General features: G+C 29.3%; 5 protein-coding genes across 7 annotated transcripts; 1 reads left to right on the top strand and 4 right to left on the bottom strand.

The window, feature by feature from the left end:
- Positions 1 to 254: 254 nt before the first annotated feature.
- On the bottom strand, positions 255 to 1,888 carry LOC124949178. The gene is made up of 5 exons (XM_047493842.1): positions 1,869 to 1,888; positions 1,325 to 1,674; positions 1,087 to 1,167; positions 927 to 992; positions 255 to 703 (listed from the first exon to the last, which is right to left on the bottom strand). Exons 2-5 carry the CDS (start codon positions 1,462 to 1,464, stop codon positions 304 to 306), a joined length of 687 nt encoding a protein of 228 aa, XP_047349798.1. The 5' UTR covers positions 1,465 to 1,674; positions 1,869 to 1,888; the 3' UTR covers positions 255 to 303.
- Positions 1,889 to 2,899: 1,011 nt separating this feature from the next.
- Positions 2,900 to 4,080, bottom strand: LOC124949147. The gene is made up of 3 exons (XM_047493787.1): positions 3,918 to 4,080; positions 3,445 to 3,738; positions 2,900 to 3,315 (listed from the first exon to the last, which is right to left on the bottom strand). Exons 1-3 carry the CDS (start codon positions 3,995 to 3,997, stop codon positions 3,033 to 3,035), a joined length of 657 nt encoding a protein of 218 aa, XP_047349743.1. The 5' UTR covers positions 3,998 to 4,080; the 3' UTR covers positions 2,900 to 3,032.
- Positions 4,081 to 7,694: 3,614 nt separating this feature from the next.
- Positions 7,695 to 8,908, bottom strand: LOC124949378. Its single transcript, XM_047494371.1, has 3 exons — positions 8,887 to 8,908; positions 8,440 to 8,789; positions 7,695 to 8,009 (listed from the first exon to the last, which is right to left on the bottom strand). Exons 1-3 carry the CDS (start codon positions 8,906 to 8,908, stop codon positions 7,695 to 7,697), a joined length of 687 nt encoding a protein of 228 aa, XP_047350327.1.
- Positions 8,909 to 13,402: 4,494 nt separating this feature from the next.
- LOC124949284 (venom allergen 5) lies at positions 13,403 to 15,307 on the top strand. The gene is made up of 5 exons (XM_047494092.1): positions 13,403 to 13,606; positions 14,245 to 14,415; positions 14,513 to 14,594; positions 14,684 to 14,810; positions 14,939 to 15,307. The coding sequence occupies exons 1-5, from the start codon at positions 13,478 to 13,480 to the stop codon at positions 15,105 to 15,107; spliced, it is 678 nt and encodes a 225-aa protein (XP_047350048.1). The 5' UTR covers positions 13,403 to 13,477; the 3' UTR covers positions 15,108 to 15,307.
- A 4,203-nt stretch (positions 15,308 to 19,510) lies between these two features.
- Positions 19,511 to 21,603, bottom strand: LOC124949118 (zinc finger protein 184-like). Of its 3 annotated transcripts, none has more exons than XR_007100972.1 (4): positions 20,842 to 21,603; positions 20,348 to 20,656; positions 19,935 to 20,170; positions 19,511 to 19,784 (listed from the first exon to the last, which is right to left on the bottom strand). XR_007100972.1 is itself a non-coding variant. In XM_047493732.1 (4 exons), the coding sequence occupies exons 1-3, from the start codon at positions 21,515 to 21,517 to the stop codon at positions 20,397 to 20,399; spliced, it is 813 nt and encodes a 270-aa protein (XP_047349688.1). In that variant the 5' UTR covers positions 21,518 to 21,603; the 3' UTR covers positions 19,511 to 20,170; positions 20,348 to 20,396. The 3 variants fall into 3 exon arrangements, 2 of the variants coding, with proteins under 2 accessions (XP_047349688.1, XP_047349687.1); XM_047493732.1 differs by having other exon boundaries at positions 19,511 to 20,170; positions 20,842 to 21,115; positions 21,239 to 21,603; XM_047493731.1 differs by having other exon boundaries at positions 19,511 to 20,170.
- Between the last annotated feature and the right edge of the window lie 218 nt (positions 21,604 to 21,821).

The following is a 21,821-nucleotide window of genomic DNA, read 5'->3' as shown; positions in this document are numbered from 1 at the left end:
ATCTTTATCTTTCAAGCATATGTAATTACAGCTATTAATTTATACGTTTGTTAAAATCAAAAGAAATACATGTACGTAAATATATATATATATATATATATATATATATATTTATATATGTATATATGTTTTTATGTATGTGTGTATGTGTGTATGTATGTATGTAGTTACATGAATCCTGGTCAAGGGAAACTTCGTCATTGCATTCGTTGACTTGAAAAAAAAAAAATAAGAAAAAAGAAATGAAAGGACACAAAGAGATATATCAATGACACTACATAAAATATATATTATTATCTATTATTACAAATAATTTCGTCGTCCCTTTAGTTTCCTCGGAAAATATCGTTTTCTCTTGAAATTAGCTGGTATTTGTTTGTAATATTGCGTGTAATCCTTCCAAATATTAGGCACATTAGATATGTTAGTCATATTAGGTATATTAGGTATATTAGGTATATTAGGTATATTAGATATGTTAGGTATGTTAGGTATATTATTTTTAAATACTTTCGGTATATTAGATATGTGTGGTATATTATTTATATTAGATATTGGCATTTGTTGACACGGATCGAAGGTCATCGAATAGTAAGATAATCGTATGGGTGATCCATTATAATGTTGTTGTTGTTGTCCTTGACAATTCAAATTTGGACAGGAACAATTATGGATGGTCACGTCAAATGTAGGTACATTTTCACTAAAAAAGGAAAAAAAAAAAAAGAAAAAAAAAATAGAGAAGAAAAACGACTTCAAATTTTTAAAAGAAAAAAAAAATATATATATCCATATGTAATATATTAAATAATCGACACACGCATACGCACACATACGTGCACATGCATGCACAGATACAGAGATGTATGTATATATATATATATATATGTATGTATCTTTTCTTTACGAACGTAAAAATAACTTACTTAGTTTTCGCACACTCACACCGATTTTTTACACGACAACAAACCTTGCATGGTAGAATTGGCATCCTGGAATAATAATTATAAGATTATTTTCAAAGGAAGAAAAATAAGAAAAGGAAAAAAGAAACGCACACATCGGTATTATTCTAATATTACATACCCATTTATTACATATCCATTATTATTTGTATGTAAATACGGAAATGACACGGAATTCAACAAATTCGGTTTCACGGGTTTCCTTTGTGAATGAGGAAGCAAAAGGAAAAAAAAATCACATTAAAGAGTCAAATTTTGCGAATGCAATTTTTTCTGTTCTTTTTCTTCTAATTTTTTCTTTCTCCTCAAAACGAAAAAAAAAAAAAAAAGAAGAGAAGAAAAAAGAGAAACAAACTTACGAATTCGATGCCAAACGATGAGAATTGATTAATTTCTTTCTAATTTTTCTTTTGACATCCATACGATGCGTTACTTCTTTTTTTTCTTGTGATTTATTTTTATGACGCTTGGTGGAGCTTTTGTTGATAATAAAAGGCATTACATATCATCTATCATCGGACGAATGATTTCATGATCATTTGAAATAATTCCTTACTGTATTACACATGCGTCCACGTTAGAAGGCTTTCGTAAAACGTGATTATTGTTGCATTGTATCGTATTGATAGGTCCACGATCTTTGCTACATTGTATACAATTCGTACCAAATAGTTCATCAAATTTTTTACGAGAATATTTATCTTTGGTTCTAATCAATGGGGGTGAGAAAGGAAAAATTAATACATCCATTTGATAATTATTATTAATTAACGTTTCATTCTCGATTCATTCGATTATCGTATATATCGTACGTAATTAAATAAATAAATATTACTTTATTTTACCTACTAACGTATACAAGTTTAATTAGATTTAAACATTGATTAACAAGGTTAAGCTTACAGTTCAAGAGCGATGGCACACCAGAGACAAGCAAGACAGGCACAACTACAAAGTGCAAAGATCTCCAGCATCTCGAGAGAGGATCGTTATTATTTGTTAAACAAACGATCCGATTGTTTGTTTAACGCAACCGATGTTGCGTCTACGTTTGCTAAGTTACAAAGAATTTCGTTTCCATTTTGGAATCTTTTTGATTTACGAGAATGTCTTTTTTTTTCTTTTTCTTTCTTTTTGTTTCTTTTTTTTTCTCTCTCTCTCTCTCTCTCTCTCTCTCTCTCTCTCTCTCTTCTTTCTAGCCCTCTTGCGATTAACGCGAGAAATTTAATCGTTCATAACGAATTCGTTTCTACGATCGGAATCTAAAATATGTGTGAAAGGTGTGTTGTTGTATCATCGACGGAAGAAGATTATTAATGTGACGATATTGGAAAGAGAGAGAAAGAGAGAGAGAGAGAGAGAGAGAGAGAGAGAGGTGAGTGGGAGGTGGAGTGTTTAAAAGGAATTATAAAAAGGATGCATAGGAAATAATTAAATTGAACGATATGGTAGATCTCATTACCATTTGCAACACTGCTTGCATAGCGTGTATCTGGTATTTTGTATTATCGACTTGGTACGTATATAATAATGACAATGGACAATTCGAAAAAAAATTCCATACCTTTATAATTACTCTTTTATCTTTCACATATGTATCAGTTATCCAAAGTTCAAAACGATCTCGTTACGACAAGATTCCAGCGAATGTTTCTTGTTTCAAAAGGGAAAGAAAGGTCAAGAATATCGGTACAAAATTTAAAAACTTTTTAACGGAAGATCATCTTACGTACGATTGATTCTTACGGCATACGAATGAAAATGAGATCTGTGAGAAAAGGAAGAAGAAAAAAAGAAAAAGAAAGAAAGAAAAAGAATTTCTGAATCCGTCAAAAATGTTGAACGAAAGACAAGGAAAGTCTTCTTTTTATTATTATTTTTATTCATTTATTTATTTATTTATTTATTCCTTTTTATCATTTTCTTTTCTCGGTGTTACTCGTTGACAAAAAATTTCATGTAATCGTAAAGAAGGTCACATGTAAAACAAAAAATTCGTCGCTGTATATAATATATATAATTTGATATATAATTTTTATAATATATATGTATACGTAGATATCATTTCTAATGTACCGTAGAACGTGAAATCTTTTCGACTGTCCTAATGTCATCCTCAAATTTATTTCCAACATCTAAATCAAATTTTTTGTTCTTCTCGATGATATCACGCGCCGGTATAACTGTTACTTTTGCCATAGATATGTCGCCATTGTTGTCAACGAGTTGAACGATCTTTTGTACCGTTGAGAATTCCATTATCACGGTCGATTTAGTATCGTTGGTCGTATCAGATACCTCAGAAATTTGTTTTCTAATCGCCGAATCTTTTTTCTTGATTGATGGTTCGCTAAAAAAAAAAAAAAAAAAAAAAAAAAAAAAGAAAAAGAAAAAAAAATCGGTCATATTCATATATTAACGACGATGTTATAATAATATCAATTATCGCCAATTAATAAATTTTTATTAATATAATTACGTAAAAGGATGTATCCTTCTTTCGTCTTTATGCTTTTTATAATCGGACAAATATCTAAGCTTGCTTGCAGGTTTGCTTTCGTCCAAAATTTTTTTCTTGTATTGTTCATCGGCATTCATAAAAGATCTACCGCTGTCAAAAACGTGATTTCTATCGTCTACCTTTGATTGGACAATTTTCTTGGAAACGTGACAACTCGTACAGCTGTTGGATTTTCTTATGTGAGATCTACAAGTTCGCCGAGATGATGGAACCTTTCTGACATCGTAACAACGATGACGTCGATATTGCCACCTATTATATGAATTTTTATTCTATCCATAAGTATTTCTTTTTCTTTTTTTCTTTTTTTTCTTTCTTTCTTTCTTTCTTTCTTTCTTTTTTCTTTCTTTTTTTTTTTTTTTTTTTTTTTTTTTTTTTTTTTTTTTTTTTTTTTTTTAAGAAAGAATGTAATAATGTTATTAATTTATTACCATAATGCGCACGTGGTCACGGTCGAGCTGAACATAAATAAACAATTTAAAACTGTCAATACTATCAACGGCTCCAACATGATAAATTGTGTTATTTATATTTATTTTTTTTCCAAAAGAAGAAGGGAAAAATTAGGAGAGAACATTAATCGATTATGTATAGTTGTATATAAAGGTATACTTATAAAACGTATACGACGTTCGCACGAATTTGGAGATAATTATTTACCCGGATGTCACGTATGACAAAAACGTGCACATTCACTTGTTAGATAAGAGATAACAAATATAAAAATTATACATATATATATATATGTGTGTGTGTGTGTGTATACATATATAGAAACATCAATAACTTCACGATAAAGTGAGATAACAACGTGTAATGTCTAACATATCAATTTGTAAATTTTGAAGGAAAAAAGATAAGAATGAAAAATGGAGAACAAAAAAAAAAAAAAAAAGAAAAGAAAAGAAAGAGTACACGATGGCTCATTTATTATTTAATTTTACACTTACACTTTTTCCTTCATGACATTTAAAATCAATTGTTTGAAATATCTCATTGGTATGATCCATTGATTCGAACTCGTTCGATATAATGTTCGTCTTGAAATTATTTTTCTTATTTAACAAATATGTTAAGTTAAATTTCTTGAATATCACATTATAGGTCATTGCTGAGTTTTAATATATATACGCATACGTATATCAACATATGTGTGTGTATGTGTGTAGAAATCTACAAGGTGGTATTTGGCAAGTGATGAAAAAGAGAAAACGTAAAAGAGAACGACGGGAGGTAATAAATTTGTTTAGGAAGTATTCAAAGATAGATAGGCAGATAGATAGAAAGAGAGAGAGAGAGAGAGAGAGAGAGAGAGAGAGAGAGAGAGAGAGAGGGAAATATTCGTATCACCATAAATGGTATTTGTGCTGACAGGGGAATAAATTCGATGATCAAAGTGCCTGGATAGGACAAGTAAAGCTTCTCGGTTGGGGTCCTTTAGGGTTTACCAACGTATTATAATTACGTAGAGATTCTGAAGGACAACGTTACAAAGCGACGGTAACCGCAACGTTGCGGTTGGTTACGACCAACGACATTTTCTTATGTATATATTCTATATATACATATTATATATTATATATATATATATATATATATGTCTGCGGATTATATAATGATGATATTACGAATGATTTCGTCGACGTTAGATCCAACGAATGGCCGAGCAGCATCATCTCTTGCGGTTTTCAATAGCCACCGTTTTCCTTTGGCACAATCAAAATGTGGAAGACCACCCTCTAGGAAAATGTTACCACCTGCTGCGTGTATCTATCTATCGATTTATTTGTTCCATTCGTTACCCTGCCAAGTCATTAACGTTATTAATGAGAACACCCTACCAGATTTCCACATAAATTTTGTATAACCATTTGAATCCTTAAACGATCAAATTCTGATCTCTGAGAAATCATATATACATATATATATATATATATATATATGTACGTATGTATGTATAGATATATATTTTATTCTTGTTATATATTATTTTACAAATTAATATAAAAAAAAAATGCAATTCGATTTTTATTAATTAATATCCGATAAACGAGTTACGAGAGGTATTTTTGTAAAATTCATTGTAAATATGACATTTGTAAAAAATTAAGATAATCAAAGTCGAATATATTTTATTAATTTTTTTTTTTCTTTTCTTCTTTTCTTTCGAAACGAAAAATTTCACGGATCGATAATATTCATAGATCATAAACGAGATAATGATTTTAACGACGAATAAGTACGAATGAAAGAAATCTTTAGAAAAATATATCTTATACATATTAACGACAGATAAATAGATAGATAATTTTTGCGTTCGAATGATTTTCCTCTCTCTCTCTCTCTCTCTCTCTCTCTCAACTTTCTATTCTATCCTCGTCCCTCCCACCGCCTCTCTTCTTTCTCAATCTGAAACCCCATCCCAAATGGAGAATTTAAAGATTTGTCGCTGAGTTATGGCGATTCTTCTTTTAAAATGTCCAAAGACGTCTTCTTACTCGAAGAAACTTTTCGAGAACATGTCCCGCGTGTTAGAATATTGCGGTCACTTGTCGTTCCATTCAAGTTTCAACCACAAACGCATTGTTCGCGGTTTTGAACTTCCAAAATTGAAAAGCCGATGTGAAGATTTTCAAGCACCAACAGTTACGATCATACTTGTCATAGTATTTCTCGTGAATCGAGAATGTAACTATTCCGCGTAGCTTCCTAATTTATTAGATTCTATTATGTATTATTGTCGACCTCTTTAAGCGACCACACACCGTGCCAAACTATACCTTTATGAACTCTCCTCTATGCATTCACTCTACGCTATTCTTCTTCTTTTATCCAGCCTCTCTCCCTATCTCCCTACCTCCCTCCCTCCCACTATTTCTTCCTTTCATTCATTCGATTTTCTAATAATCCTGAAGAAGACGACGAGTCTTTTTCCGAATAAAATTCTTTTTTTATATTTCTTCTTTTTTTTTTCTCTCTTTCTTCCTCTTCTTCTTTCTTTTTTTTTTTCTTTTTTTTTTTTCTTTTTTTTTTTCTTCTTCATCACAAAGAGCACGTGTTCAACGAAAATTTGAAAAATGTATGAACAAATGAATAAAAGGTACAAAATTTATAATTATTTTCAAATGGAAAAATTGATATGGATTTATCTTAGTCGACGAAAGAATTAGTTGACTTTCTCCTTTGGATATTTAAAAAGAAATAAGAAAAAGTATTTGTGTAAATCAAATAGAAAATCAAATTTTGTTTTTACTTTCAAAATCGTATAAGGGTTTATAATATCTATAAACCTGGGAAAATGTTAAACGGTAATTATGATGTTGATTTTAAGTACAACAGAAAACCTCAAGAGAGAGAGAGAGAGAGAGAGAGAAAGAGAAAGAGATCTTGCGATCATCAATCATTATGAATTGTCATCTTAACGTAGTCGTTATTTACCAAAGAACTATTGAGAAGTTAGGTCGTTGAAATACCTTCGTGAAAAAATACCTGTAAAAGCGGTAAAAGTAAAGGAAAAAAATGTTTCACCGTAACGAAACGATTCGTTCTGGATAATAGAAATTTTCTTACCATGAATGAACGAAAATATGTATGATATATGTAAAATGTGCTGACTCGTGCACTTTTATAAGAATATTCACGCCTGTTCCTATTTCATCTTGGTATTGGTGTTCATGGTGAAATAACTTCTGAACTATGTTACTCGTTCACCATTAATTCATTCATACCAAAAATTGTATTCTTCCTTTTTCTTCTTTTTTTTTTTTTTTTTTTTACTACGTTTCATCAATGATTCAATAAACAATTTGTGAGAGTTTTAAGAAATTTTTTTTTATTGATTTTCTTTGAATATCAGATTATATTATTATATTAAGTTATTGAAATTAATATATCATATTTACAGAGAGAGAAAGAGTGGGAAGGGGAGTGAGAGAGAGAGAGGGGGGGGAGAGAGAAATATTTCATATTTGATTCAGATAAAAAATTCAAATTAAAATTTAGATTGAAATTCAGATTGAAATTCGTAGATAGATTAAATTCATATTTGATTTTATATAGATTTTGAATCGAGATAAGATATATGATTATATTATAGGATAAATTTTTTCATCGATATAATACAAATTAAAAATTAAATCAATTAAAAATATGTAAATATATAAAACTAATTTTGACGTAGATCGTGACGTATTCATCTTGAAAATGTATTACTTTTTACTTTTCTTTTTTTTGCTTTTCTTTTTCTTCGTCTTTGCTTTACCCTTTGATGGTCGTTTTGCTTTTATGATAGAAGGGATGGGTGGCGTAGGTGGTCTTGGTGTTCTAAGTTCCAATTCGATGTTTCTTTTAAATTTCTCCATTTTATCCGGTTTCTTTTTGATTTTCAACAAACAAACATTTTCATTGCCGTCTGTAATTTGATCGGTATGTACTTCCTGCGATCCAGGAGTACCGTATGAAGGATAAAATGTGAAAGTTCGACATTCGTCGTTAATATTTTTATCGCCTTTGCACGAACCAATCTGTATGAATATTATGAAATATACGGAAATGCGATTTAATTTAATCATTAATTGTCTCAATAATTATCAATAATATTTTTTATACGTATTCAATTTTTATACATATAAAAAAAAAAAAAAAACTTGTAAGATAGGATCATTAAAAATGATAATATTATTTAATGTCTTAATTTTCTCACGTTATTACAGACAATTAGTTTACGTATACATACGATTATAATAAATCTCAATAATTTGTAATAATTTTTTAAACATATATTTACATCTATGATGAAAATGATAATATTATTTAATGTCTCAATTTTTCCTTTTTTTTTTTTTTCTTCTTTTTTTTTTTTTTTAGGTTATTGATATATAATGCAATTACTATATAATATAATAATATATCGATATATATATATATACATACTAACAATGATATATAACAAACCTCGTAAGATATAGCTTGAGAATTATTTATTGGGTCTTCCTTATTTATATGACTTTTCGATTGTACACGAAACAAAACTCGATTATTATTGCTAGCATTCAAAACTTTAGGTCCTGATTTACTCGTCGGCCTTTGTATCTCGATAACGTCGCAATCGCACGGTGGATCCCATTGATCTAATCTTTTTTTGGATTTCGATTTATCTTTTTCCATACGTATGATCAATTGATTACCTATCATTTCCGCACCAATTTGTTCGTAATACTTTGAACAAGGATCTTTGATTTTTGTTGTCGATGAACAAGGTGGTGGACATGTTGGAACGAGTATTGGTGGACAACAGCAAGGATCTTATACATACGTATAATGTTATTTAATAATAATAATTTTAATCGAACAATAATTTTTTTTTTTTATCATTGATCATATCATACATTAAGATCCTACCTGGTTTACAAATTGTTTGCATTTTTCTATTATAACTTGTAAAATTTTGATATAATAAATCAATATCTAATAATTATTTTTAACAATGATAGCCATTTTAGAGGTTAAAAATTATTTTACAATCGATTTATTATACATGTATATATACATATATATCACTATCTTCTCACCTTTCTAAATTTAATAAACATATTCACACCGTGAAAAAAACCTTTCAAACATCCCCTTTTTTCGGCTATGAATTCGATTATTTGGAATAATATATAAAAAGAAAAAAAAAATTTTAGCAAAATGTACCATCATGTAAATTAATAATATACATATATATATATATATATATATATACAGAAACAAATTCACTATGGTTCGGTTTTCAAATTTAAAAAGGACAACATGATCGCCGCTACTTACGATTGTGGTTGTATGCCACCTAAAATCACTCATCTACATCCAAATTGTTCTAAATCATTTTTACCAAAACAAACTCAACTAACTCAACAGAGCCAACTATCAAAATACACTGTGGTACGATGTCAAACTGCTCCACCTCCTTCTTGCCCAAATACCTCCTGTTGCAAATTGTTAAGGTATATGTGCATGTGCATGTGAAAATTTTCTGATCTTGTAGATAATTATATTTTGTTACGCTAACAAAGATATTTCTGTATGTAATATAATTTTAATATAATAATATATAAATAACATATCCACATAGCCATCATTCGCCAACTTGTCGAAGTGTAATATCTTCTTGTCAAAATTTCGACAAAATATACGATTGCACGTGTTCTTCTGAACCACCGATACTTTCTGACAATATAAAAGATTGTAATTGTGGATCGAAAGATATTAAAGAGGAAGACTGTAATCCTACGAAGGAAAAAACTGAAATAATTTCAAAGATAGCTAAGAAAGGACTTCCTTATAAAGAAATCGAAGCGATAATTAATAACAATCGTATGATTATTAGAATGCAAAAGGAATTAATTGAAGACGAATACGAACCACCTTGCGATTGTCCAGATGGACCTGGAAGGATTTTACCAACGTCTTCCACCGTATTAGATACTTCGTTATCATCGAAATATCGAAATGATATTATTTATCAAATGCAGGATTTATGTAAACAGGGATACAAGTGTACTGGACAAAATTCAATGATTAAACAGAGCTGCGATCAGGATGGTAAGATTTATTCTTCGAGTTAATTCGATTAGAAAAGATTTATAAGAAAGATCATATATGTATATATATATTTTTTTTTCTTTCTACATTCAAAATTTATATATATGTATATAAAGGTAAAGGAGGACGTACTATAATGTTGTATCCCCATCCTGGGATAAAAGAGAAATTACCAGAAATTTCTCAGGAAGAAAAGGATAAGGATAAAAGAGAGAAAAAGGAGAAAATGAAAATATCCAAGCAAATTGATTTAGAAGAAAATCCAAATATATTTGTTTTTAGAATTCGAAAACAATCCAAAGATAATGATGGCAAACACAAATTCGATCTCGAATTTCGAACTCCGAGACCATGGTTGACGCGAAAAGAATCAATAAAATGTCCCCATGTACAATCAAAAATTCATCCTGAACAAACGGACAGAACTACGATGGTTAAAGGGAAAAAGGATACTAAAGAAGAAAAAAAGAAGAAGAAGAAGAAGAAGGAGAAAAAGAAAAAGAAATGAGATTTCATTTGAAGTTATCCTTTCTATGAAAAACTTTTCGAAAATCTTTTTACGCTAACTTTTTCCCTTTTGTTTCGTTTTTTTTTTCTTTTTCTTTTTCTTTTTCTTTTTCTTTTTCTATCATAACTACACAACAGCTGTTTCCTTTTGATCGTTCAATGAAGCGGATGATCCGCTCCAATTTTCTTCCCACGAGATCGTTTTTCTTTTGCTTGGGCGCTACACCGTTACTAATTCCAAAATCTAATCTCGGAAAATCAAATTTCCGGATCATGCAAGAATTCCGATTACGCGTTTCCACCTTTTATTATTAACCTTTTCGATTTGTCCCGGACATCAGATACATTTTGTTCGAAATCGAAAAGAATCATGGCTTTACAGGTGTAAGAACCGTCTTCTTTCTTTTTTTTTTTCCTTCTTTTTTTTTTTTTTTGACTACAAACTATTGTACACATTTTACTTGGAAGTAAATGAATTTATGAAAAAGAAAAAATATATATTTACATATATATAAGTATATTTTCTTTCATACGTAATATTAATTTTCATCCTTTCATAATTCGCAATCTTTATTATTTGTTAATATTACGATAGGAAGCAAGAAAATTGATCGATGCTCTCGAATTGAATATTCTATAATAAAGAATTTTTCATACGTATGCATGTATGTGTATATATTGAAAAAAATATCACATTCACGAAAAGATATTCTCACGATTGAAGATCAGAAGTCAGGTGCTTCCTTGAATGGACTTCTTCGATTCCATTCATTCTTCTCGTTGACTAGAATAGCCACCCGCCCACTAAAGAACCCAATTTTTTGGGAGCACTGAATTCGGAGGATGAAAAAAAGAAAATGAAATAGAAGGAAAAAAAAGAAGAAGAAGAAGAAGAAGAAGGAGGGGAAGGAGGAGGAGGAGGAGGAGGAGGAAGAGGGAAGAAAAGTTATAAGAAAAACGATTTCTTAAGGTAACAAAAAAGAGGAGATCAACTTGTTGTCAAAGAGAATTACGATTGTCGTAGATGGGGCTTGACACTCCCGATTCTCTCTCTCTCTCTCTCTCTCTCTCTCTCTCTCTCTCTCTCTCTCTCTCTCTTTCTACCTTCTACTCTCTCTTTCTTCATTTTCAGTTTGACTGGTCATAACTTTTAAACCTTTAGAAAAATGTAATTTTTCAAAGTCGCATTCTTATCAGAAATATAGAATAATATTAAAAAATTTGAAGAATTTTTACAATCATCTTTTATTTTCTATTTTAAAAATCGTTCCTTTTATGATGAAAAATTATAATACAAAGGATTAAGAATAGAAAGTAAAAAAAATAATAAGGGATGATGAAAGGTCAAAAATGAATTTTTCTGATAACGTAAGAATTTTTTTTTTAAATATAACTAATTAAGGAATTGCACAACAAGATAATAATATTTATTACGACTTGTTAATTACTTACTTCCTTATATATTTGCTTAACCATTATTCCTCTCTAATGTTACATTTTTAACTGATACCTAATCATTGCCGTTTCTCCAAGGCGTAGCTAATTGTCCATGTAATACGTCCTCCATAAAAATATTTATATATATTTTTATTTTATTTTTTTTTTTTTTTTTTTTTAAGGAAACAGATAAAAACAAAGGAAAAAAAATGTGGAATTGCATGATTCTTGAAAATGATACACGTTTGTCAATCGATACAGATGAATTTCTAACAAGGCTTTTTATGTATTTATTAAATATTTGATATGTTTTAATAGTCCTATTAAAAATCGAATACATATATATGTATATGTATATCTGTGACATTATGTAAACTATCTCTCCTATACGTGTTATTTATCGAATATCTAATAAAATTAATGAATAACCTTTTTTAGAAAAATGACAGACGTCATGTTCTCATAACTTATGGAAATTATAGGTAAAGAATATGCTTCACGATAAGAAATAATTATTTGAAATATCAATTATATGCTCCATAATTTTTTTTTTTTTTCTAATGTCCTTTGTGTTGATAATTATTAAATAATTATATTTTTTAATAGGATTCAGAAACATGAAAAGAATAAAATAAAATATACGCATATAATTTTTTTCCTTTGACCATATTCGATTTCAATATATAACTTTTACAATTGGCCCTGAGAATGTATAAATCTATACAAATGTCCTTCGTATAGTTATACAATAGTTTGCCATTATCTTCCTTTCGATAGATTTAATAATTGCATATAATATGTCCTACGTAAACGATAATTGATGTCTGATCAAGGATTAAAATTCCCATTGGAATTGAATCAAGTTATTATATTTTGTTAAATTTTCATATAGAAAAATGAATCTTGAATCTAATCCTACTATGATAACAGTGTACGTATTATTTTTCTACTTATCTTTTATTTTTATATTCTTTTTATTGATAAAAATGGTGCTACTTTATCACTTAGAAGACGATACATAAATGATTTATCCCAAGGACAAATCTATATAAATTATGAAATTAATATAAAATTGTGCATGAAATTGAATTGATTCTCGACAAAAAAAGAAATAAAAAAATAAAAAAAATAAAAAAAAAAAAGAGAAAAAGGAAAGAAAAAAAAAAAAAAAAAGAAAAAGAAATAAAAGGAATGACAACTAAAAAAGTAATATTCATATAAAATATTTATTAAAGAAAAATATATTATAATATACAATATAAGAGATAAGAATATCGAAATCAAGAAAAAAAAAAGGTGTAAGTCAATGCGGAAAAGATAAACATAAAATTTATTCGTGACCATAACGTGGTCTACCTGATAACACTTCGAACTAGTATAAATAGTCGAGCGGTACGTTCTTTTCTATGAGTTCAGAAGAAAACTTCGATAGAGTTCTTCAATTTGAATTATTTGAATCACAATGAAAATCAGCGGGTTCGTTTATCTCATCCTTATTACCACGATAATTAATTTATCGTTCAGTGAGGCGAATAATTATTGTAAAATTAAGTGTCGATCAGGTATCCATACTCTCTGCAAATATGGAACTGTAAGATTATTATATCTTCCTAATTATTAATTTATTTCTCATTAAAACAATAATCACATCGCATTTTATTTTTAAATCTATATCTACGTATTATAATTTATATTAAAATTGTACAATACAATCTTCACTTTGTATACGATTATTTAATCGTGAGAATGAAACGAAGATCTTTTTTTTTCTTTTTCAAAATATTTTTTTAAGCACGTACGTACTTACGTGACTAAATATTTGTTTCTGTTTTTTTTCTTTTTTTTTTTTTCTTGATAAGAATATTTTTTCAGTCGCGACAATGGAGAGAACAAATCATATGCACCTATATCTAGCCGTCTCGCTTATAGTTTTCTCTTAACAAGCGCGATAAGAGTTGTTTCTTTGAAAAATTACATTGCAGATGTAATAAATAATTTTTGAAATAGTTATCACTCGTAATAATGAATATAATCGATTATGAGTATGTGCCTAATTGCAATTGGAAATCTTTTTTTTTTTGTTCTTTTGTTTCTTTGTGTTTTATTTTTTTTTTCTTTTTTTTTTTTTTTAAAGCCGCGTTAACGAATCATTCAATGATTTCATCTCTAGCGTGTAATTCGATTGTCGTGTGTTACGAATAATAATTGTTAATCGAAAATTATTCATAGTCGACAAAACCGAATTGCGGTAGAAGCGTAGTGAAAGCCAGTGGTCTAACGAAAGCAGAGAAATTAGAAATCCTAAAGCAGCACAATGAATTTAGACAAAAGGTTGCACGGGGCTTGGAGACCAGAGGTAATCCTGGACCGCAGCCCCCAGCGAAGAGTATGAACACTTTGGTAATTAAAAAAAAAAAAAAAAAAAAAAAAAAAGAAAATGTTTTATAAGGTAAAGATTATAGAAAAAAAAAAAAGAAAAATATTTTTGATCGTATAGGTATGGAATGATGAATTAGCTCAAATCGCCCAAGTATGGGCTAGTCAATGTAAATATGGCCATGACAATTGTAGGAATACAGGTAGGTTAAATAAAAAAGTATAAATATTAATTATCGATCTATTAATATTAATAATTAGGCAATAATATTGTTAAAAATGAAATCTTTAGCAAAATATTTAGTCGGACAAAATATAGCCGAACAGAGTACCACAGCCGCTTCATTCGAGCCGGTATCTAATATGGTCAAGATGTGGTCAGATGAAGTGAAAGATTATCAATACGGATCATCAAAGAAGTAAGTCAAAAGATAGATTTCATTTTATTAATAATATTTTTATTATTATTTTTATTATTATTATTATTATTATTATTATTATTATTATTATTATTATTATTATAATAACATGAAATGTAAATGTTTAGCAAACTAAATGATGTCGGCCATTACACTCAAATGGTTTGGGCTAAAACTAAGGAAATTGGTTGTGGAAATATAAAATATATTGAAAATGGCTGGCACCATCATTACCTTGTATGTAATTACGGACCCGCCGGAAATATTGGAAATGAACCAATTTATGAAAAGAAGTAAACGAAAATTCAACTTTATTCGTTTTAAGATAAAACGAATTCGCAAATATTTTCTTTGTGCGAGAAAAACGAATAGTATCGATATAATAATAAACATTTCTTAAGAACATTTCAGCTTTTATAAGCCTTCTAATTGTATCTATTTAATCTATGTATCTGATTTATCAAAATAATAACGAAACAATGATCATCAATTAAAAACATCTCTTTTTATTTTAATTCTTATCATCGAGCATATTTTAAAATAGCCATACTTCGATTAATTTCAGTAATTTACATGGAATGAAAACAATTTTGTGAACGATTCCGATCAATCATTTCTATTGTCATATTTTGTAATTTGAATCAATGATTTTTTTGCGATTTAATGGATGAAATAAAACTAACGTAATACGTACATTCGTATCCTGGGAAAGGCAAGCAATTAAGTAACTAAAATAATTATCTGCCGTAGCGAGGGGGAAAAAAAAAAAAAAAGAAAAATTATCATAGAAAAAATAAAAGAAAAAGAAAGAGAAAAATCGATTCGATCGTTACGCAATATTTATATTCAATGTTACGAGTCCTTTAATCATTTACAAAGAAGAATGATATTTGGTTCTCCTTTATCGTAAAAGAAAATATAAAAGAAGAAGTACATCGTTGTATCGAATTTCGTCGCCTTTTAACGTTTTAACGACCCGTCCATTTCCGTCCGTCAGTCTAAATATTAGGAATTCAGATCTAACGATGAAACGACATAAAAAGAAGTTGTTCGATCAAAGAAGGACGTGATGCAGTTCCAGTAAACCTGGATGCAACAGTGACCTAAATCCTCCACCTCACCAGGAATCACAACGGGTGGTCCTGTATATCATGAAATGTTTCCCTGCGTCATTATTGTGTTGCCTATTCCGACATATTATTCGATAGGACGTTACCACTGTCCTTTTCTAACAAAGTTTAAAAATCGTTTAGCATTCTAATAGGCAGAAGAAGGAAAACTTTTTCTTCTTTCTCCTTCTCTTCCTCCTTCAATCCATGGGATTGAACTCTTCGCGAAAGAATATATCTCTGTTCTTCTTCCTCCTCTTTTTCTTCCTCTTTCTCCTTCTTTTTCTATTTCATCGTCGTTTTTCAAAGCAAATGTGACACATCTAACGCCCTGGAGTGCACACCAGGATATTTCTCGTATATACTTTATATAGAAAGAATGAGGGATAGGTGGAGAGACAGGGAGAGGAGGTGTTGATACAGAGAAAGAGAGAGAGAGGATCATACATCAGGAAGTCAACGCACCGCGGGTGTTGCACACACCTGAAGGGATGAGATATATTTTCGCAAAATATATCCAAGGAAGTAGGTCCCATCGCTTCGACACGATTTAGACAACTATTTAAGAATATAAACGATTTCTTTCAATCGTTAAAACTTTTTACCTTTTTACCAGATTACTTTTACGATCGGCGATAAATTTTCGGTATCATGCTAATTCTGGTTATTCTTATAATACTTTTTTTTTTTTTTCATCATTCGTCAATTATAAATGATTCTTTATTTTTTAAGAAGAAGAAGAAGAAGAACAAATACGATCGTTAATTACAATCATAGTTTATCTTAGAGAAACTTCCAATCGAACATTTACATCGCATATATCGCATTTACGACAGTACAAATTTTAATGAATTAAATAATAATTCAAAGAGAAATTTTTCACTCGCGTATCTTTATCATTTTATAAATTTCTATTTTAATCTCTAATTTATGTAATAAATCGATTCGATTTATTTGTTTTAATTCTCATAATCTTACGGGGTTTTTTTTTTATTTTTTTTTTTTTGTGAATCTATAAGACCTCACACTTGTTCAGATCTACCTGGTATAATATTATGACTTTTCGTGGCATTTAATATTAATAATTTTTTTTTCATTTATTTTTTAATTATTAATTATTAATTATTTTTAATAAAATTACAGACATATATATATATATATATATATATATATATAATATAAATAACTAGAACGCTTGAATTGAACTATAAAATAATATATATATCTCATGTCAAAGTAGGAAACTAACGCCTTCGAAATCCTCTTATTATGATATTGTAAACTTCTCAAGCTAAGTAGTACATCGTCTTAATCTCTTAAGATTAAGGCAGATCTATGTAATCCTTGGTGTATTTAAGCTATCATTTAGCTTCGGTGGATAAGTTTAAACCTTAACCCTCGTGTAATATCGTCGATTCTATAGGCAGAATAGAGAAGAACAGATGGATCAGTATAGAATAGAAAAGGATAGGAAATGAATGAAAGCAAGATAGACGGAGACAGAGACAGACAGAGACAGAGAGAGAGAGAGAAAGAGGGAGAGATAAAGAAGCTGCAACCGACAAAGAGAGATAGAGTGAGAAAAGGGAAAGGTTTTCACCCTAAACCAACGACCGGGAACGGCAGAGAGAGAGAGAGAGAGAGAGAGAGAGAGAGAGAGAGAGAGAGTAAAACGAAGAAAGAAAGTTAGGAGGGCTCGCTGTCATATTTCTGCAGAACGGTAGGGGGGTGTCAACGAGCTTGAACGAATATCTCAGCAGGGATGCTATCTCTTCGGTCCTCCTCGCTCTTCGCTGGCTACCGTGCTTGTAAATCTCCAAGTGTGTGAGAATCTAACGCATTTAGTTCTAACACGATCACGCGACTTCTTAGATTTTTTTTTTCCCCTTAATTTCTCCTCGCACACGCCATACAACGCCAACAACAATAATTGAAACATCCGTTCCATTTCTCCAATTCGCGACGTATTTACTTATTTATTTATTTATTTATTTATTTATTTTCCACGATAGAACAGTTTTTTGTGCTATCTCAAAAGGAGATATTAAATTTGATCGCGATTTTGTTGAAAAAAAAGAAAAGTTGAGGAACTTATATTACATATGTATTATATATTTTATGATTTGAGTTAATGAAGTTTAATATAAAAAAATAAAAAAAAAAAAAAAAATAAAAAAATAAATGAATTATACTTTTCATTAATGATTTCCTGCGAATTCGTTTATAAATCGAAAATAAATAATATCTTTTATCGATTTATCTATCAAAAAAGGGATTCAATTTTGACTCCAACAGAGAAATTAATTGCTCCTTCGGTCTTTTTATCCCTTTCTCGTCGTAGACATCGCCCTTCGTATTTTTCCATCCCTTACTCCTATCCATAACACTCGTATAACCGACCACACGAGTCACCCTATAAAAACGTATTGTAATGAAGAAAAAAACGAAAGAGAAAGGGATGGTTATATAGGCTTGCTTGTGGTAAGGCGATCGTTCAGAAGTGCAAAAGGGCACAACCACCATCCCTACTGGCTTCTCCTCCCCCCTTCATATATAGCGTCACCCTCGATAGTAACTTCAACGAAGTAGAGAGGGGTTGTGCTTCAACCACTTCAACCGAGTTGCTTTATTTAGGACGCCATGCTTGATTCGATCCAAAAGAAAAATGGTTGACAAAATTTGCCAACATTTTTTATCTATTTTTTATTTACTTATTTATTTATTTATTTATTTTTGCATTATATCTATTTATCTCTACAATCGATTTTATTTATTTACATATTTTCTTTTGGTTTTTTCATATTTATCTTTTTATATATATATTTATATTTATTTTTTTCTTTGTTTCCTTTTTTATTTTGTGCAAGGGAAAAACAAGAAGGACAAAAGAAAGAAAGTTTTCTTTATAATAAAACATAACAATTTATTATTTATTATTAACAATAATCAATTAACAGTCTTAATATATTTCTCTCTTAATATCTTAATCCCTTTTAAAAAATAAAATTACAAGATATTAACATCGAGACTATTATTCTTGTTTGGTATATAAAATATATTATAGCAAGATACGTTTCTATCAACAAGTTTCATATAATACATTATAATGTAAATATAAAAATTCTAAAAAAAAAAAAAATAAATTGCTTACACGCCGTGTTATTATATTATATACAGATATATATCGCATATATTTATTATTGGATATTTACAAGAAGGTCTTGGAAGAAATATTATTTATTTGTGATTTGGTTTGAAAACTTGACATTAGTATCAAAACGTTAGTAACAAATGTAAAATGTATATAAAATATATCTATATATATTAAATATAAATATATATATATACATATATATATGTATATATTAAATATATATTAAATATATTTAAATATAAAATATATCTATATATACAAGCTATATATTATACGAAATGTGATCAAAAAGTTTGTGTAATTTTTTAAGACATTGGATTAAAGAATTTAGACTTACCACTTGTAAAAATTTCTATAACATTATAACAGTTAATCTTGATTAGATCTTCGAATTCAATTAATTTTATATGATCTCAAATTTGATTTTATTGATTTAATTTGATTTGATTTGATTTGATTTGATTTGATTTGATTTGATCTTTTTTCTTTTTCTTTTTCCTTCTTCTTTTTTTTGTTTTTTATATATCGAATATTTCTGTCGTAAGAAATTAAAAAATTTCACAAACGTTTTGATTAAAATCTCGTCTCAAAATCTAATCTAAAATATATATTTAGAGATTGTAGGCACAGACGGAAAAATGAATTCGATTGATCGATATTGGGCACGTATTTATGTATGTAGCCTAATTCATTGCATTTTCTATGCAGCATCTATAATAAATAAATATATATATACGTTCTATGAAAATAAATTATTATTAAAAATTGTTATATGGAAGACTAGACGATTAGTACAAAGAGTAAACATTTTTTTGTATGATAATTAATAATAATCATACAACAAAATGTTTATACTATTACCGTGGATATTGGAGTCAACTCTCTTGATTCTTAAGAATACTCCTTGTATGCTTTTCTTTTTTTTTTTTTTTTTTAGATGACCTTCCCTTCAGAATTATTCTAAAGGGAAGATTATCTAAAGAAAATGATGACGTAATATATTTATCCTGTATGAATACGTTTTTAGGTTCTCATTTCTCATTTCGTGTAAAATTTTTGCCAGATTCCTCAGAATTACATTTTATATAATCTTCCGACTATAAACAAAAAACATTATATTACATTCATTAAAACGATCGTATTGTACACACGCTAGTAATAATAATTTTACCTATATGCATTCTTGTGATGTGTCCTTGAGAATTATCAGTTAATGTCACATCGCAATAATCTTAACAAAATTTCTTTGATCAAAGTTTCATTCATTTACTTACTTGCTTGCTTGTTGGCTTGTAAGATCTTTCAAATCGATCTGTGTTTTTTTCATTTTCGATAGAGATACGACGGAAAAGCTATACCAGATGAAAATATATCTAAAGAGGATGCAGTTACGTGATATGGATCACGATTTTCATGCGTCCTCGTATGTTTTTTTAAATGATCTTTCCTCCCAAAACGTTTTGCACAAAGCATACATATATGAGGCCTTAATCCGGTATGGATTCTTTTATGTCGAGTCAACTCTTCGTTTCGTGTAAAGCTTTTGTTACACCCATCGGAATCACATTTATATGGTCTTTCACCTGTAACAAGAAGATATCATAATTTAATTTTTAACGTGTTATAAATGATTAGCTATCATAAAAGAAAAAAAAAGAAAAAAAAATAACAAGATAATAACAGTAATAAAACTGATGAGAAACTTTGTACGAGAATTTAACGACAAAACGATTGTATCGTATACGGCCTATCCTAATAATGATTTTACCTGTATGTATTCTAATGTGTCCTTTAAGTTGACCATTATTACTGAAGGCCACATCGCAATACTCGCAGCGAAATTTCTTCGGTCGAAATTTTTTTATTTGTTTAGCCGCAACATCTTGTAAATTGACCAACTCGGCGGCTTTTTCAATGGATGTGGTATAACTTGTTGGTGTATCATAATGATGAATTCCCGGTGGTATGGCGGTACAGCATGGATCGGTAAATCCATTAAGGTTAAGGAAGCTCGATGATGGCCAGCATGTACCATTCATGTTCTGTATCGTAAACATTTCCGATGGTTGATATAAGTTCATGTTACGTAGATAATCTAATTGGCAATATGACAAGAAATTTGCAGTGCTTTTAGGTGGAAAATTTATCATGCCGATAGAAGTAACATTTGTAAATTGATCCGCATTAGGACGTGCGTTATCCCTGGACAAGAATTCATTTGAATTTTTCTCTCCAGGATCCAAGCTTCCTTCTTCAACGACATTTTCTACATTTGAGGATAACGACTCGTTACTTCTTCTTTCATCGTTACCCTCATATGGCGATTCATTAATATCTTCTATCGATAGTGATACGATGCTATCGCAGTCCTCTTCCTCTGCATTGTTTTCCGCTATGTTCTTCGTTCTTTCGTTCGTCCAAGGACGGAAAAAATTCTCAGCCATCTTGGTTTAAATTTTAAGAAATATCACGGGAATATATATATATATATATGTGTGTGTGTGTGTGTGTATATGTGTTTTTAACTATTACAAATTATTACAAGATTTTGATCCCTGATTTTTTTCTTCTTTGTTTTCTTTTTTTTCCACGATTTTTCTTCTATATCCCTTTAATGAAACGACGATAAAAAATAACTGACACTTAATCTGGCTGATCTATGATATTTCTTTATCGATTTAAATATATTCTTTCTTAAATAAAATGTTCACAACGAATATTCGTACTTAACTGTTTCATTCGTTCTCA

Source organism: Vespa velutina, chromosome 5, assembly GCF_912470025.1.
Source record: "Vespa velutina chromosome 5, iVesVel2.1, whole genome shotgun sequence".
In the NCBI taxonomy this organism is placed as follows: domain Eukaryota; kingdom Metazoa; phylum Arthropoda; class Insecta; order Hymenoptera; family Vespidae; genus Vespa; species Vespa velutina.
The sequence above is the reverse complement of the archived record's forward strand: the minus strand, read 5'-3'. Positions and strand labels throughout refer to the sequence as shown.